A 16,544-nucleotide genomic window follows, 5' to 3' on the forward strand; every position below is an offset into this window, starting at 1 on the left:
GTGTAAACATCTGTTTTCACTATGGACAAATACCGAGAGTAGCTGAGCCCTGTTTATGAAACAGGGATTCAACTGGAATGCTGCAGCAGATCAGACCATTGGCTCAGCAAGTACCCAGCTTCCTGCGGTGATTTGTCTGGTGCCTCCTCGGAGACCATCATAATGCCGCTCCCTGCCCAGCAAATCACTTGCCCAATTGTGCTTCAGAGCTGGCATGGAGCTCTGAGTGGTTTGTGCCGTCTTGCTGCAATCCCAGCGTTTCTAGGATAGCGTCGTGTATATTCACAGGGCCAGGTTGTCAAAAGCGCTTAGCACCAAGCAGCTCCTGTCTGGCGTGGATGGCCAGATCTTCAGATGAGCTCGGCACCCAGTCTACTGATCACTTCTGATCCTCTGGCCCTTATTTAGTAAGTGGTAGCCAAGCTGTCTTGCAAACCCAGCCTCAACTGTGGGTCCTGAGCTCTTCTGAAGCCCCTGGCTTTAGTGCTTATAAGGCCCAGCCCCACAAGCCTGGAGTGGGAGTTGAGGGTGCTCAGCACCTCAGGCAGCGTATTGCACCTTGAAGGATCAAGGTCCCAAACAGCAGCAATTGCTTTAGTTACTCACCCTTCGCTAAAAAGTCTGCTCTTGGCTAAGGCTGCGAGCCAGCCACCCAGCGAGAGTGTTCTGGAATTCTGGTCAGCCACCAGGCAATGTGGGAAGACCAACGATGTGTGTGGGGGTGTGTGCGTACAGCTTCTCCGTGCGACCCATAACAGATGGGTGACCCCGTGTAATCTGCTGTGCCAGCTTTAGGCCTAGCAGCCCCTATCAGCGTGCTGGTGGCTGGAGGCGCAGTTCTCACAGGCAAGGACATGTGAGCATCTTTCTGTATCATCTGGTGCTGAACAGAATTCCAGAACGTGCTGTGACTCTTCCCTCTGTGTATGGCTTGCAGCCTGAGCTAGTATCCAGCATTTGTTTATGCCAGCGTGCCTCTTCCTATCTTCTGCTCCTATTTGTGCAGCCATGTTTCATCATTAAACCAAACTCCCGGTATACCTGTCTCTATCACAGATATTTCACTTCCTCGTCGCTCTGGAGTAGAACCTACCTTCCTGGATGCGAGTGCAGTGGCAAGGGATAATAGTGTAAAATCTACCATCCCTCGTCTAGAAAAGACGGCATAACCACACCCTTTCTCCTATCCCACTTATCTGTGCGCACACAAGGCCAGACTCTGCTCTCCTTTTGCACTGGTGCAAATACAGAATCACTTCAGTAGAATGACTCCTCATTTATACAGGTGTAACTGGGACCAGTATTCAGTCCATTGACCTGATCATGAAGTGTCACTGCTCTTTTTATCTGATTCCAGAGTGTGTGATAAAGATAGGAAATCCCTTCTTATTGCTGTCTGACAGATGGATTAACTAAGGCCCTTGTCCAAAGGCACACATTATGGCAGAGCCCAGATGAGAAACCAGGTCCCCTGATTCCCAGCTCAGTGCTCCAACCATCACACCACAGCACACCTCCATTTGTAGTTGCAATTTTAAACCCGGGGTTAATGGAGTCAGCGGAGACTGAGATGCTTCGCTTTCTCAGGGCAAATTTAATCTGTTACACATTGCAGCTATTAAAAATTAAAATCTGTAATAGGTTACTGATTACCTTTGCATCATGCTTGGAACAGCACAGGGCAGTGTGCATACAATGACTTACACTCTGATCTGGAATGACAGGATTGCCAACAGGACTAGCTAAGTAATGTAGGTTGCTTTCCTGCCTGAAAAGTAATTGAGACAATCAATCTTTTTTTTTTTTTTTTTTTTTTTTTTTTTTTTTAGTGACGTGAATGCAATCCCTATTGCTTTAACTACATACATAATGGGAATATCTAAATTTACATGAGAAGTGATAGAAAATTATAAGAGACATAAGTCCTCATGCTTCAGGGCAAAATAAAAAAAAAATTGGCTAGACCAATTCAGACTGGAAATAAGGTGTAAATTTTTAACGGTGAGAGTAATTAACCATTGGAACAATTTACCAAAGATCGTGGTGGATTCTCTATCACTGGCCATTTTGAAATCAAGATGGATTTTTATTTTTTCCTAAAAGATCTGCTCTAGGAATTATTTTGGGGAAGTTCTGTGGTCTGTGCAATACAGGAGGCGAGAGCAGGTCCTTTCTGGCCTTGGAATCTATAGAAAGTCAACCACTAACTGGTAAGAGTTAGGAGGAAACTTTCCCCAAGGGTCAGATTATGGCATAATTGCCCATTACAGGGTTTCTTGCATCTTCTGAAGATAACTACCTGTCTTGTAGAGCTGACCCTGGCGCACATTCAGGGCAGAGATGTTTGTGAACGTCTAGGGGGTGTATTGGAGTGGAAGTTGGATGTGGCCAGGGAAGTAATGAATCTACTATGGTAGGTGTGGGCTTAGATTCTGCCAGCCAATTCTGCTGGCCATATGCCTGCAGAACGCCGTAGGCTTCCATGGGAATGGTGCCAAAGACGAGCAGACTTTGGCCCCATGTTGTTCCTGTTTCAGATGATCTGTTGCTGTGTGATCTTTCCTAAGAAGCAGCAGATTTGTATATTGTAACACTTGTGACATATGAGTTCCTGAGAAATGTTTGCATTTTCTTTGAAATTTTGACATCTTGGAATTCTTCCCTCCGTTTTCCTCTCCGTCGTCTCGTCTCTCTCTCTCGCTCTCTCTTCCTCTCCCCCCCCCCCCATTCTTGTGATTCCCTAAGCTTTGAACCCATTGTCTGACTGAAGACTGCCCCACAGCATGTCATGGTTCATTTAGATGAAAAATCCCCACCCTCGAGAGATTTAGCTATGCTGACCTAACTCCCAGTTGGAGCGTGCTAGGTCAATTGGAAGAATTCCTCCATTTACTGTCTCTGAGGGGCCTGGTCTACACTGGAGGGGGTGTCGATGTAAGATACGCAACTTCAGCTACGGGAATACCGTAGCTGAAGTCGACACATCTTATTCCAACTTACCTCCCTCTGCTACCGCCGCTCGTTCCGGTGGAGTTCCGGAGTCGACGGAGTGTGTTCAGGGATCAATATGTCGCATCTTAACGGGACGCGATATATCGATCCCCGATAAATCGATCGCTACTGCCGGTACGGCGGGTAGTTTGGACGTACCCAGGGAGGTGAGTTACCTATGCCAATGGGAGAACCCCTCTTGTCAGTATAGGTAGTGTCTACACTGAAGTGGTGCAGCGTGTAGCATTTTAAGGGTAGACATGCACCTAAGTTACTTCAGCATTTGTGAAAATGTTACCCCTAGTTTGGAGGACATTTAGTAGAGCATTTTACAACACTTGAAATGATTGAAAAATATGAAAACGGTAGGAGTGTGACTTATCCCTCCCAACTGTCTCTTTGTAGGTCCCGGATTTACCTCTGTCCTATAGAAACTAGTGATGGGAGAAATCTCAAAAGGTTCTGTGTGAATCAGCTAGTTTGAGATGAGCTTACCCAGAATCAGATAAGAGTGAGAGAATAATCATCGTTTTTATTATATATTTATGTGCACTGGTGGCATCTGTAGTAGCTGACTACAAATCCCCCAAGAGCATACATTATCATTGTGTTTTTGCTAAGGGTCTTGGTGCCTCCTACTTTTGATCTGACCAAAAATCATTCAAGAAAAGCAGCTCTTTTTATTCCGTACTGTGCCTTTAAATTCCTAGGCATCTGATTGAGGCAACTGCAGTTTTGCATTCTGCTCAGACCCAGCAAGCTATAGAAGAATGTCACACTGTTTTCTTAGAGACTTTATTTGTCCTTTCTTGATTCATTATTTTTCCTTTAATCTAATGTAAAAATGACTTAAACTGGAAGTACGGAATGGCTGTGTGTGTCTTGGGAGTGGGGAGCGAAGAGAATTTAACACAAACCTCAAATTTGTTTGTTGGGGTCTCGGTTAGCAGTACTGCCAACCCCAAGCATTGAAAAATCATCAATCAGGCATATCATGAGACTGGATTTAAAAAAAAAAAAGTTACACATTGCTGATTCTTACACCATTTGGCTTGGTTTTGAGCCTCTAGGACTCAAGTTTTCAAGCTATTTTTCCTAAGAAATGAGGGTGTAAAACTTTTGATTTAAAGAAGAAAAAAAAAGTTGTAATTGTCCTGTAATCCTATGGCTTCAGGAACTGTGAGGCCGTTAAGAAAAAGAACGATATGTCGCAAGACTTGTGGTAAAATCATGAGGGTTAGTAACAGTGATTGTTGTGAGCAAAAGTTTCAGAGGAATTCTTGTATCTCTCCGCCTGTTATCCCATTTCTTATACTCCTTATTAACCTTCTACTGTTTGTAAGCAGGGCCGTCCTTAGGATTTTCGGGGCCCTATGCCTGACAGCAGCCTGGGCTTGCAGCCTAGTGGGGGGACCTGGCAGCAAAGGATACCGAGCCGCCTGGCCCGCCTCATGGTGGCGGAGAGTCACAGTTCCCCGCAGAGACCCCCGTACCCTCTCCCTCCCGCAGACTGCACGGTGCCGGCGCATTCAGCTCTGTGAATACGGCACCGCCTAAGGAGAATGCAATGCGCGCTGGGTGTGTGGGAGCCGACCCGCTCTTACCTGCTGTCGTGGGCGGTGGGTGAAGCTGCCGCTTGGGGAGGCCAGCTCCCCAGCCCACCTCTTCTGCCCATACTCTACTCCTGCTCTGCCCCAGGCCCCGCCCCACTCTGCCCAGGTCCAGCCCTCTCCCCACTGTCTCCTGCCTCTCTTCCTTCCCCCACCCTGCTCACACCCTTCCAGCCAAATCCATGAAGCAAATGACATTTGAAAAAACGAGGAGTCTGGTGGCACCTTAAAGAAAACAGATTTATTTGGGCATAAGCTTTCGTGGGTAAAAAACACCACTTCTTCAGATGCATAGAGTGAAAATTACAGATACAGGCATAGCTATAATGGCACACGAAGAGAAGAGCGTTACCTTACAAGTGGAGAACCAAACTCCCTTCTCTTCATGTGTCAGTATAACTATACCTGTATTTGTAATTTTCCACTCTATGCCTCTGAAGTGAGGTTTTTACCCACAAAAGCTTATGCCCAAATAAATCTGTTTTCTTTAAGGTGCCACCGGACTCCTCGTTGTTTTTGTGGATACAGACTAACACAGCTACCCCTCTGATATTTGAAAAAAACACTCCTCTGCAATTTTTCTAAAGAAAATGGAGCATGTTTTCCACTGCATGCCAGAAGGTGAAGACTGGACATGCAGAAGGTACCTAATTAAAAGCACTAAATTTGGTTATAAAAAAGGTCAGTCGTGGGTTTTTGATATACCCTGAAGTTTGTCAGATTTATTTGCAAAAACTTGGTAGTAAGGGCAAGTCAGCTGTCCTGCTGTATACAACATTAAATATTATGGAATACATGATGTAGCTCTTCTCTGTTTTACGTTTTCTTAATCAGTATTTCTAAGCTGATTTTATATTTTAAATGTACTCTTAAGCCTTCATAAAGTAATCATTCCAGATTACTACATATTTAACTCACTGAAACAGACATTTTAAATTAATCAGTCACAGAGGTTTAGTGCATTCATAACAATGTTCATTGCTTTTAGAAAAAGGGAACACTAATTTACTGTGTGAGCTCCATAATAGACATGTTTATGAAATTTCACCAACTTTAAAAAAATGTTTCCAAAGATTTTAGGCATAACAAAGGGTTTTATATCGTACTAAGGTACTGATTTTGCTAGAGGGTTCTCTTAAAACTAGTTCATCAAATCTAGAAGTAAAGAAAGGGAAACTCCTTTGTCCCACTATCTGTCAGGAAAGGGTTGTTGTCCCTTTAAGGGCTCTCCAACAGTAGGGTTACCATATTTAAAAAATAAAAAAAGAGGACACTCCACGGGCCCTGGCCCCGCCCCTTTACCACCCCGGCTCTGCCCTTTCCCCGCCCCTTCCCCAAAGTCCCCGCCCTAACTCCCCCTCCTCCCTCCCAGCCACGCGAAAAGGGCTGCCCGAGCGCTACCGGCTTTACGGTTTGCCGGGCAGCCTCCAGACCCTGCGCCCCCGGCCGGTGCTTCCCCAGCGCAGCTGGAGCCCGGGAGGGGAAGCGCCGAGCCGGGGGCGCAGGGTCTGGAGGCTGCCCGGCAAACCATGAAGCCGGTAGCGCTCGGGCTTCGGGCAGCCCCTATGCTTCCGGACCCTGCGCCCCCGGCCGGGCACTTCTCCTCCCCGGCTCCAGCTGCTCTGCTCCTCCCCGGACTCAGACTTCGGCTCTGTTTAAGAGCCAAGCTGCCCGAGCCAGCGCTACCGGCTTCGGGCAGCCCCCTTGCCTCCGGACCCCGAGCCGCCGGCCGGGCACTTCCCTTCCCAGGTTCCAGCTGCTCTGCTCTGGCGGCGCAGGGTCCGGAGGCAAGGGGGCTGCCCGAAGCCGGTAGCGCTGGCTCGGGCAGCTTGGCTCTTAAACCGAGCCGAAGTCTGAGTCCAGGGAGGAGCAGAGCAGCCGCGGGAGAGGAAGTGCCCGGCCGGTATTTTTCCCGGACATGTTCGGCTTTTTGGCAATTCCCCCCGGACGGGGGTTTGATTGCCGAAAAGCCGGACATGTCCGGGAAAAACCGGACGTATGGTAACCCTATTCAACAGGGGTGTGAAGGGAGAAAGGGATGGACAGGAAGAAGTTGGAAGCAAGTTTTTTGTACTATAGCAATTAAAAATTAAAATGTGTATTTTAGATAAGGGTAGTCTCTTTGAAGGATTTACTTAAAAAATTATGTCTGAAGATCCAAGCATTTAAGGCTACAGATGAATACTTAGATTGTGCATCTAAAAATCTATGCAAGGATTTTTTTAGAGATGTGATTTTTATCATCTTCAGCAACACACTAATGAAATAATTTTAAAGCAAATTTTAAACTAAGGTCCTGTAGACTAACATGTTCTGAGTAAATATTAGTCATGCACAACTGTGTTTGTCAGTGAATTCAGAAATGGACAGTATGTACCTGGGGTTTGGCAAATGCTTCTTAAATGGCTTCATTACCACTTGAATGGCTCTTTAACAGTTTCAGTGTTGGGAATAGGTCTGGCAGACTGGAAGGCTTTTTCCCTTTTAAGTTACTAGATCCCAACTGGAGGAAAACTTACTAGGCTGCAGCAGCTAGCTGTGGGAGCCTGCAGGAAGGGTCAGAACAGGGATAGGAAGAGGTGGGAGGGTGGACACTAAGACCCAGGGGTGCCCCAAATTTTCAGGTGCCCTTCACAGCCAGCCTATGCCTAAGGATGGCCCTGTTTGTAAGTCTTAGTTGGAAACAGAGGGGTGGTGTAAAAACAAAACTTGACTTATGTGCAGGAAATACCAAATCACTTCAAGCTTCCTAGCCTGCGATATCTTTTGTGTCCATCTCTTTTGAGCCTTATCCCATATTTTTTGGCTTCAGTGGGTTGTTGTGTTTGTAAAGTGTAGCGCAAATATATTCCTCGGCAAGATCGTGGCTAGGGCTAGTTGAAAGTTATCCACTGATGCTTATTTTTAAATGGAAAAACTGGAGTTTTGTCGTGTGTGTGTGTGTGTGTGTGTGTGTGTGTGATGTCTGCTTTCCTCTATTTTTTTTATCAGAAAACTTCTAGCTGCAAACTCTCTTTCCCCCCCCATCCCCCCTTTTTCACTTTCCACGCTTTTTTGGGGGTTTTTTTGACTGAAAAAAATCAAACTTCCTCTGAAACTTTTTGACAATGATATTTTTGTTTGTTTAAATTTTTCCACAATGGGGGAAACCCGCTTTCCGAGTCGCTCTAATTCTGCCAAAACAAGCCTCCGTTACTAACGGGAGAGTGAGTGTAACCGGCAGCTGATACACCATACATCTGCCTACTCACAGCTCAGCGAGAGAGGCTTTCAGACAAGCTTGGGGAACACGGTTGGGCATGGTTGAGTGAGGTATGCTGTGCAGTCATGACTGACCCTTGAGAGAGAGTCACAGCTGAAATGAGTGAATCATGCATCAGATCCTTGACAACAAGGTGGCAGCTCTACCGGAAATGCTCCGGAACAAATAAAGAATAGTCATTTTTTCTCTCCCCTCTTTCTCTGCAGAGAATCCCAGAGGAGCTAACCCTAGATGCCTTACTGGATATGAATGAGTCCAAGGTGAAAGAAACCATGAAGAGATGTGGGGCCAGTGACGAGGAGTGTTCCAGACTCAATGGGGCTCTCACCTGCTTAAGGAAGGTGACCGAATCAGGTATAGATTTCCTTGCTGTTTGCTGGGATTAGTGGCTAATTAGACAGTCACCCCTGAACTCTATCTTGCTTCCGTTTTGCTTAGTTTAAAAATCTTCTGGAGAATCTCTTGGGCTTATTCTGCTGGCAACATTTAAGGGCCAACTTTTGCCCTTGGATGCACATGGGGTTCATGTGATTTGAAGTTCTCAGGAGCTGTGTGCCCATCGGAAGACAGGAAATGGCTCTCTAGGTGCATTTGGTTCTGGAAAGGACTATATAAATGGTCCCTTCTAACTCAGCAGACCTGCTCAGAGTCCAGTCTGCTGACTGCTAAAAAGATTGACTTCTGTTTTAAACAGTAGCGCCAACACACTTCTTTGGCATGTGGAGCTGGAGTAGGGTGACCAGATGTCCGGATATTGTTGGCTTTGCCTTGCATATAGGGCCCTACCAAATTCACGGTTCCTTCTTGGTCAATTTCACGGTCATAGGATTTAAAAAATCATAAATGTCATGATTTCAGCTACACCTCTACCTCGATATAACGCTGTCCTCGGGAGCCAAAAAAATCTTACCGCGTTATAGGTGAAACCGCATTATATTGAACTTGCTTGAATCCACCGGAGTGCACAGCCCCGCCCCCCCGGAGCACTGCTTTACCGCGTTATATCTGAATTTGTGTTATATCTGGTCGCGTTATATCGAGGTAGCGGTGCATTTGAATCTGAAATGTCACGGTGTTGTAATTGTAGGGTCCTGACCCAAAAGGAGTTGTGGGGGGGTTGCAAGATTATTATAAGGGGGGGTGGGGGGAGTTGTGGTACTGCTACCCTTACTTCTGTGCTGCTGGTGGTCGCTGCTGGCAGGGAGCCCAGCTCTGAAGGCAGCGCAGAAGTAAGGATGGCCTGGTATGGTATTGCCACCCTTACTTCTGCGCTGCTGCTGGTGGGGCGCTGGCCAACAGCCGCCGTTCTCCAGCCACCCAGCACTGAAGTCAGCGCAGAAGTAAGGGTGGCAATACCATGAACCCCCCCCCAATAACCTTGTGACCCCCTGCAACTCCCTTTTGGTCAGAACCCCTCAATTTGAGAAACTGTGGTCTCCCCTGTGAAATCTGTATAGTATAGGGGTAAAGCATACAAAAGTCCAGATTTCATAGTGGGAGACCAGATTTCATGTTCCATGATGCGTATTTCATGGCCATGAATTTGATAGGGCCCTACTTAGATATGCCTCCAGCTTAGGGTGACCAGACAGCAAGTGTGAAAAATCAGGATACCTTTTTTTTTTTTTCTTTTTTTGGGGGGGGGGGGAGGGGGGATAGTTGTGTATATATATCTCCCTCATTAACAGACTCATTAGCAGAGTTGCAACTGCAGATCTGTATTGGTTGTGGTGCAAGAGCCAGAAAAAACCTAGCATGACTTTTTCAGATTGTAAGGGGGTAGAGGGGGGAAATGTGAAATAAGCACTTTTACGCAAACTGATTGGATCTGGTTTCAAGTCACTCAGAGCTAGTGAACTCTGTTTTTTTCAAAGCCCCTTCTTGGAAAAGTGCTGCTCTTAAAGGCACAGTATGCTGTAGTTTTATGGAAGCCTGGGAGTGTTACTTGCAGCAAACCATCCTTATCTGCATCAGATCTTTCTTTGTAGCAGTTACTGCTCTGTCATTTTTCAGAGTAGCAGCCGTGTTAGTCTGTATCCGCAAAAAGAACAGGAGTACATGTGGCACCCTAGAGACTAACAAATTTATTTGAGCATAAGCTTTCGTGGGCTACAGCCCACTTCATCAGATATGCATTGAATGGAACATATAGTAAGATGATGTATATACATACAGAGAAAATGAAAAGATGGAAGTTGCCATGCCAACTCGTGTCATTTCCTGTTGGTAATCTGACAGTTTGTACCTCTGGCAAATCTAAGGACCTGCAAATGGAAAAGTTAGCAAAGAACTTGACTTCATGTTTCCTTTCCTTTTTTTTTTTTTTTCTTCTAATCTTTCCATCTTTAGGTTGTCAAGTATTTTCCATCCATACAGTGGCAAAACAGCCATCGCCTCTAGCTCAAGAGACATGTTGCTGTTTCCTGTAAGCAATGGCACCTGACCGAAAGTTCTCATTTATGATATTATCGTACGAGAGGTAGTTGTTAGCGCTGAGGACACAGAGCCAGGACTCTTGTTCCCAGTTCTGCCACTGACTGGCTAGTGTTACATAAGCCAAGATGCTTAATGTCTTTGGCTCTGATCCATCAAGTCATTTAAGCATGTGCTGAACTTTAGGTGTGTGAGTTGTCCCATTGACTTCGATGGGATGTCTCTCGTGCTTAAAGTTAAGCCTATGCATAAGTGTTTAGATGGATGCGGGTCTTATTCACCACTCACAGCCTCCTTTGATGGATAATACACCTCTACCTCAATATAACGCTGTCCTCGGGAGCCAAAAAATCTTACCGCATTATAGGTGAAACCATGTTATATCGAACTTGCTTTGATCCACCAGAGTGCGCAGTCCCGCCCCCCCGGAGCGCTGCTTTACCGTGTTCTATCGGGTCGGTTATATCGGGGTAGAGGTGTACTTGCCTGCCTCATAAGGGTGTGCAGGAATTTAATGGAGGTCTTTGGATGAGAGGCGTTAGGGAAGGGAGCACTACCCCTTCCAAGATCATACTGCAGGGGAAGCTGGACAGGTTCACTTCCCCAGCCCATCATAAACTGGCAGCTTATGTAGCACTGGTGAAACGAAAGTTACTAGATTGCCTAAATGCTGGAATTTGAGGATGAGCGCTATCACTCTAACAGAGGCAGCTGTGCCTTGATACTTGAAGGTGTCTGGTGTGTGGTAAGATACAGGCAGTGGCTAAGCACTGGTGATGTATGGGGACAAGTGAGCGGCGGAGACGTTTTGAATACAGTTTTTGTGGTTTGATGCAACTTTATTTTTCCAGCTGTAGATGGGGGTGGGAGGTTGTATTTTTGATGGAATCATCCCATTAATACACATTTCTGTCTCTTTCTGTTGTCATAAGGCCAGCTTTATCAAGGCATGTAAAGATGCAGATAGGTGCCTAGTGAGCTTTACAGACGTTGCCTAAGGGTACGTCTATACTTACCTCCGGGTCCGGCGGTAAGCAATCGATCTTCTGGGATCGATTTATCGCGTCTTGTCTAGACGTGATAAATCGATCCCGGATTGATCCCGGAAGTGCTCGCCGTCGATGCCGGTACTCCTGCTCCGCGAGAGGAGTACGCGGAGTCGACGGGAGCCTGCCTGCCGCGTGTGGACCCGCGGTAAGTACCTTGTAGTTCGAACTAAGGTACTTCGACTTCAGCTACGTTATTAACGTAGCTGAAGTTGCGTATCTTAGTTTGAAGTGGGGGGTTAGTGTGGACCAGGCCGAAGTGAATTAGATGTCTAATTTCCATAGACTTTCAATGCGAGTTGGACACCTAACTGACTTAACTCCCATTAACAGTCTATGGCAGATAGGAACCTAACTCAGTTAGGCACTTCCCTAAATCCCACCAGGCACCTCTCCATCTCAGGTACCTAAATACTTTTGTACATCTAGCCCCAAGCCAGTCATGCACCTATAGGAGGAAGGAGGTTTATTTAGGTTTTGAAGCTCATGGCTACAATCAGGAAAAGGAAACCGTTTCTGTTGCAGTCATTTGAAGGGAATTTTAGCTGGTGGTTTAAAAGACTGAGGAGTTGAAACAATGGCCTGCCCAGATGACAAGGGAAAAACCTCCTATTGTCCTTAAGCCGCACTGTGCTGGTTTTCTGTCAATTGCTAACACTGATACTCTCGGTGAACAGGTGGGGAGTTAAAAGAAGATCTGTTGTGGAATCCTTCTGATGTGCGTCGAGAGAGCACCTCTGCACACCCCGCAGAACCCTCCTGTCCTACAGGCCCCACGTGGACTCATGGCATGCTGCATCTTTCGAAGGGCAACAGCCAGCAGGCACGCTCTGTGTCCGTGTCTGCTATACCTTCTTCGGATTCTCTTGCCTCGAGCCAAGGACCTTCGAGCTACACAGACAGCTTCCTGGAACCTTTAGCCTTCCCCACCCACAGTGGTCGAGTAGTATTTAGGACTCCTCACAGCATCACCATCACACCGCCGACGACGCCTCAGTTAAAGAGGCGTCACAAATTGAAACCTCCACGGACTCCCCCTCCGCCTTGCCGGAAGGTTTTTCAGCTGCTACCAAACTTTCCAACCCTCACAAGAAGCAAGTCCCATGAATCACAGCTGGGCAACAGGATAGATGAAGTTCCTCCTGTAAAGTAAGCACTGGGGTTTCCAATTCCCATATCTCCGATCCAATGTAACCAGGAAGTCTTGTCTTGCAGATTAGCTAGACCTGTTATAAAGTGAAACAGACCATGTGTTCTAAAGAAGTCTTGCTGCTGAAATTGACGTAGGCGCGATACAAACGCTATGCAACTCTTAACCTTGTGCACAAGATGGATAGCATTAGTGTAGCACTACAGTAGGCCCAAGCCACTGCACCCTGTCCTGCTGTCCCATCCGCTCTCAAACTAAGCTGGGTTGGATCAGCATCAATACTTGTGTGGATCCAAATTTTGCAGGAGGTGATGTTTGGTTGTGGTGCAGAATCCATATGGATGGATGCCCTAGCACAATATTAATTGGCTTTTGTAGCTATGATGTCTTTCAGATCACATGTAATATAGGGGTTTGGATTACTTACTGTTACTGAGGATATCACTCTTTTGTGTGTGTGTGTGTGTGTGTGTGTGTGTGTGCAAGAACATCTCTGCCAAATTCCATATACAGCAACTATATACACAATTTAGTTGGCTATTGTGTTTTTCGCTCCTTGTCTGAAGTTGTGTTTTAAGTGTTGCTGTGGCTTTTAAACAGCTGCATCTCAGAGACGCACACCACTACATACAGATCTCATTTTTTATCAGTTTAATGCTTGTGATATGCTTTGTAGATATTTTGGGATGAAAGGTGTTCTGTTAATGCAGCATTTCATTATTTATGCAAATGAGCATGAAACAACCGCCCTACAAAGTCTGAACGCCCCTGACTTTGGTTCCTGATCCAAGCGTCCCCAAAACTTTGCAGCTGGCACCAAATCAGTACCACTTAGCTAAACCCTCCACCCCTTTGAAGGAGTTCAGAGCTGAGACCTAGGGTACGTCCAGACTACCCGCCGAATCGGCGGGTAGCAATCGATCTATCAGGGATAGATCTATCTTGTCTCGTCTAGACACGATATATTGATCCCCGAACACGCTTCCGTCGACTCCAGAACTCCACCAGGGCGAGCGGCGGTAGCGGAGTCGACGGGGGAGCCATGGCTGTTGATCCTGTGCCGTGAGGACAGGAGGTAAGTCGAAATAAGATACGTTGACTTCAGCTACACTATTCCCGTAGCTGAAGTCAACGTATCTTACATCGACACCCCTCCTCTTCCTCCTCCCCCCCCCCCCCCCCCCCGTGTAGACCAGCCCCTGTTGTCCAGCTGGGACCTGGCTTTCCTGAAGCCTTTTACAAAGGAGTTGGTTATGAGCTGCTATAGAGGTGAGTAAGGAAGTTGCATCCTCTTCTATAAAGGGAGGGAAGGAAAGTTAGCTTAGTTAGTTATGGTTACTGATGTGTATGGAAGGCTTCAGCACAAAACCACATGTGACCATGTGATAAATTCTGCGTAGCTTTTAAATGCAAGTGCAAATGAAGTGTGTACAGACCCCCACACACTCTTGGGCCTCTGATGGGAGCAAGTATACAGTTTGATTTTTTTAGCCATGGGTGAGAGGTATTCCCTTGAATTGAAAAGAACTGTAGCCAGCTACAGCTTTGCTTTCCATCTAGTGGTGAAATCCTGGTCTCGTTGAAGTCAATGATAAAACTATTGACTTCGGGGGGGCCCAAAGTCTGTTTTGGAGGCCAATGGAGCACTTCGTTGTTGCGGAGACTGTAATGGACCAAAAAGGCCTTGCTCATCCTTCATATGTCTTTGTACAGCTCCGTGCACTCTCTGTTTTTGGCATGGAATGCATAAATGATAGAATTTACAGCTGGGATTTTCAACAGAGCCTAAAGAAGTTAGGCACCCATATGATTTGGATGCCTAACCCCCTTAAGCTCCTTTGACAATCCCAGTCTGTGACTGACATCCACTTATGCATGGTATGTATGTGCAAGGGGATCTTGCACTCTGTCCAGTGAATTTTATCATTCATGCGCACAAGAGAATGTACAAAATATTGTGCACGCAGGTGCAAAGATGCCTGTGCCAAAAACAGAGGCCATGTTTTGAATATAGAGTCTTAAAGGTTGTAATAAAGACTTTGCATTTAAGGGAGAAGTTTAGATCGTCTGTCATGTGATTACTTGTGTTGAAAATGGTTCTTTTTTCTTTTTGTCTTCCAGGTTTGGTAAGAAACAGATTTTTGGGGGGCAGTCTTCACATCCTTGCCTGTGGGGGAAAGAATGTCTTGTCTTTGCGTCTCCAGTATGGTCCTCTTTTTATGCTACCTTTTGGAAGTCCTCAGTGTAGAGCAGTTGTTAACATCAGCAGGCATTTTGCTTGCATGAGAGCTGCAGGATCAGTCCTTATTTGTTAACAAACGCTCTTCAGATGAATAGAGCAACAAAAAGAAACCCTGATACTGTAGGGATTGGACCAGCATTGAAGATGGTTTTTTTGTTTTTGTTTATTTCTCCTGTCATTCCAGCCTCCTGGTTTCAAGGTCTGTTGGTATTTAAAAGCTCTAATTTCATAACTGTCCATTCAGCATCAGGGCATACCCTTGCCAGATCCTTCTACTTAGTGTAATGTTTCTTAAGTTTCATGTAGCCTTGGCTTTAGGGATCATGCGATTCCTGTATTTGCAATATGGGGCTTTATGAGTAAGTAGCCAATTTAATCATCACTTAGGGCTCAGCTGTGCAAGGCGCAGAACACTCTGGCTCTGAACCAGCAAAGCACTTGGGCCTATGCTTAGCTTTAAGCACATGAATAGTCCGATGTGCTTTTCAGCATCAGGACGAGTGCTCGGCAGCTTGCAGGATCAAGCTCTTAGCACTTTATCAGGGTACTTACTGTACCAACCTGCAGTTCAGTGGTATGCTGTGGCATGACAGCAGTGGTCGGACCATACAGGTCTGTTTCATGAACCACTGCCTTCGTCATGAAGCTAACCTAGAAAAACGCTTGTCCTTTGAAACTCTTTAGCCTGTCTGTAAAAAAAAAAAAAAAAAAAAATGAGATTTTCATGTGCAATATATGGCCTGGTAAGCATTTAAAAAGCATGACTGGTTTAAAACACAATCCTAGAAGTTCCTCTCCCTTAAATGAATGGAAATGTGAACATCCCCCTTGTGGAGAACTCCTATAGAAACCAGTAGAGTTCTGTAGCTATTTTGATAGGATTGTGTAGAGATTACTTTACTTTAGAACCTATGGAATAGAACAGAAAATGAGATCTATTTTTTTAAGGCCTTCTTAACTATTCTATTTAAAGGTCCTCCCTCTCTCTATTAAATTGAGTAGGATGTTTAAAGAAAAAAAAAATCCCATAGAAAGATCACTTTCTCTTACGTTCAGTAAGAATTTTCTTTGAGTTTATATGTCCTAACCAAAGTTCCGAGCCTTTAGTTAAAAAAACACTGGGCTTTGGTTGACCCGTCTCATTACATCTGTTGTATGCAAGCTGTCATTAGAGGGGGAATAGATGTGTAGTTGCCCTCAATCGTTCACTAAGGGCACCCGCTTTTAGGCTTCCAGCTCCCAGCCATCACCTCTCTTGGGTGGAGACCCTCTTCTCTCTCCCTCCTGACTGAGTTGTTTTCCATGCTGCACAGTTCCCCGCCTATGCAGTTATTCCCAGCAAGCCAGACTGCCTAAACAGGCTAGCGTCTGTGTTTTGCTCTCTCTCCAGAGGCTATAAACAGCATAATTGCCCACAGTTGCAAGCTACCGCACAGCTCCTTCTAAATAAGCACCTTTATTCTTAAGGTGAAAGCATTACAGAGAACACGAAAACCAATAAAAACCACCACACATGCTAATGAGTTTACCAGAGATCACCCCCAACTCCAGCTAGGGCTCGGGTAGGAGTCAGTCCTTCAATCCCCACCAAGGGTTTTTCTCAGCTTACAAGTTTATACCAGTTTTAGGTCAGAACAGGCATCCCCATGCAGAGGTCACTTTCCTCTATGCAGCCTGGCCGTTTGGGCTACAGATTCCATGGAGAGGTAATCCGTAGACAGTCGTCCCTTCCTCAGGGCATAGCTTCAAAAGGCTGGGTTTTTGCAGAACCTGAGGGAGGGAGTTGGGGGAGGAATTTGCATTCACCTCC

General features: G+C 45.9%; 1 protein-coding gene across 1 annotated transcript in view; it reads left to right on the forward strand.

Moving 5' to 3' along the window:
* The window catches only part of KSR1 (kinase suppressor of ras 1), a 60,046-nt gene that overhangs the window by 13,545 nt on the left and 29,957 nt on the right, over positions 1-16,544 (forward strand). The window contains exons 2-4 of the mRNA XM_065418299.1: positions 8,070-8,217; positions 12,020-12,491; positions 14,614-14,618. Of these exons, the coding sequence (XP_065274371.1) occupies positions 8,109-8,217; positions 12,020-12,491; positions 14,614-14,618 (586 nt within the window). The 5' untranslated portion in view covers positions 8,070-8,108. The remainder of the gene's footprint in view (positions 1-8,069; positions 8,218-12,019; positions 12,492-14,613; positions 14,619-16,544) is intronic.

This window comes from Emys orbicularis, chromosome 17, assembly GCF_028017835.1.
Source record: "Emys orbicularis isolate rEmyOrb1 chromosome 17, rEmyOrb1.hap1, whole genome shotgun sequence".
NCBI lineage: Eukaryota > Metazoa > Chordata > Testudines > Emydidae > Emys > Emys orbicularis.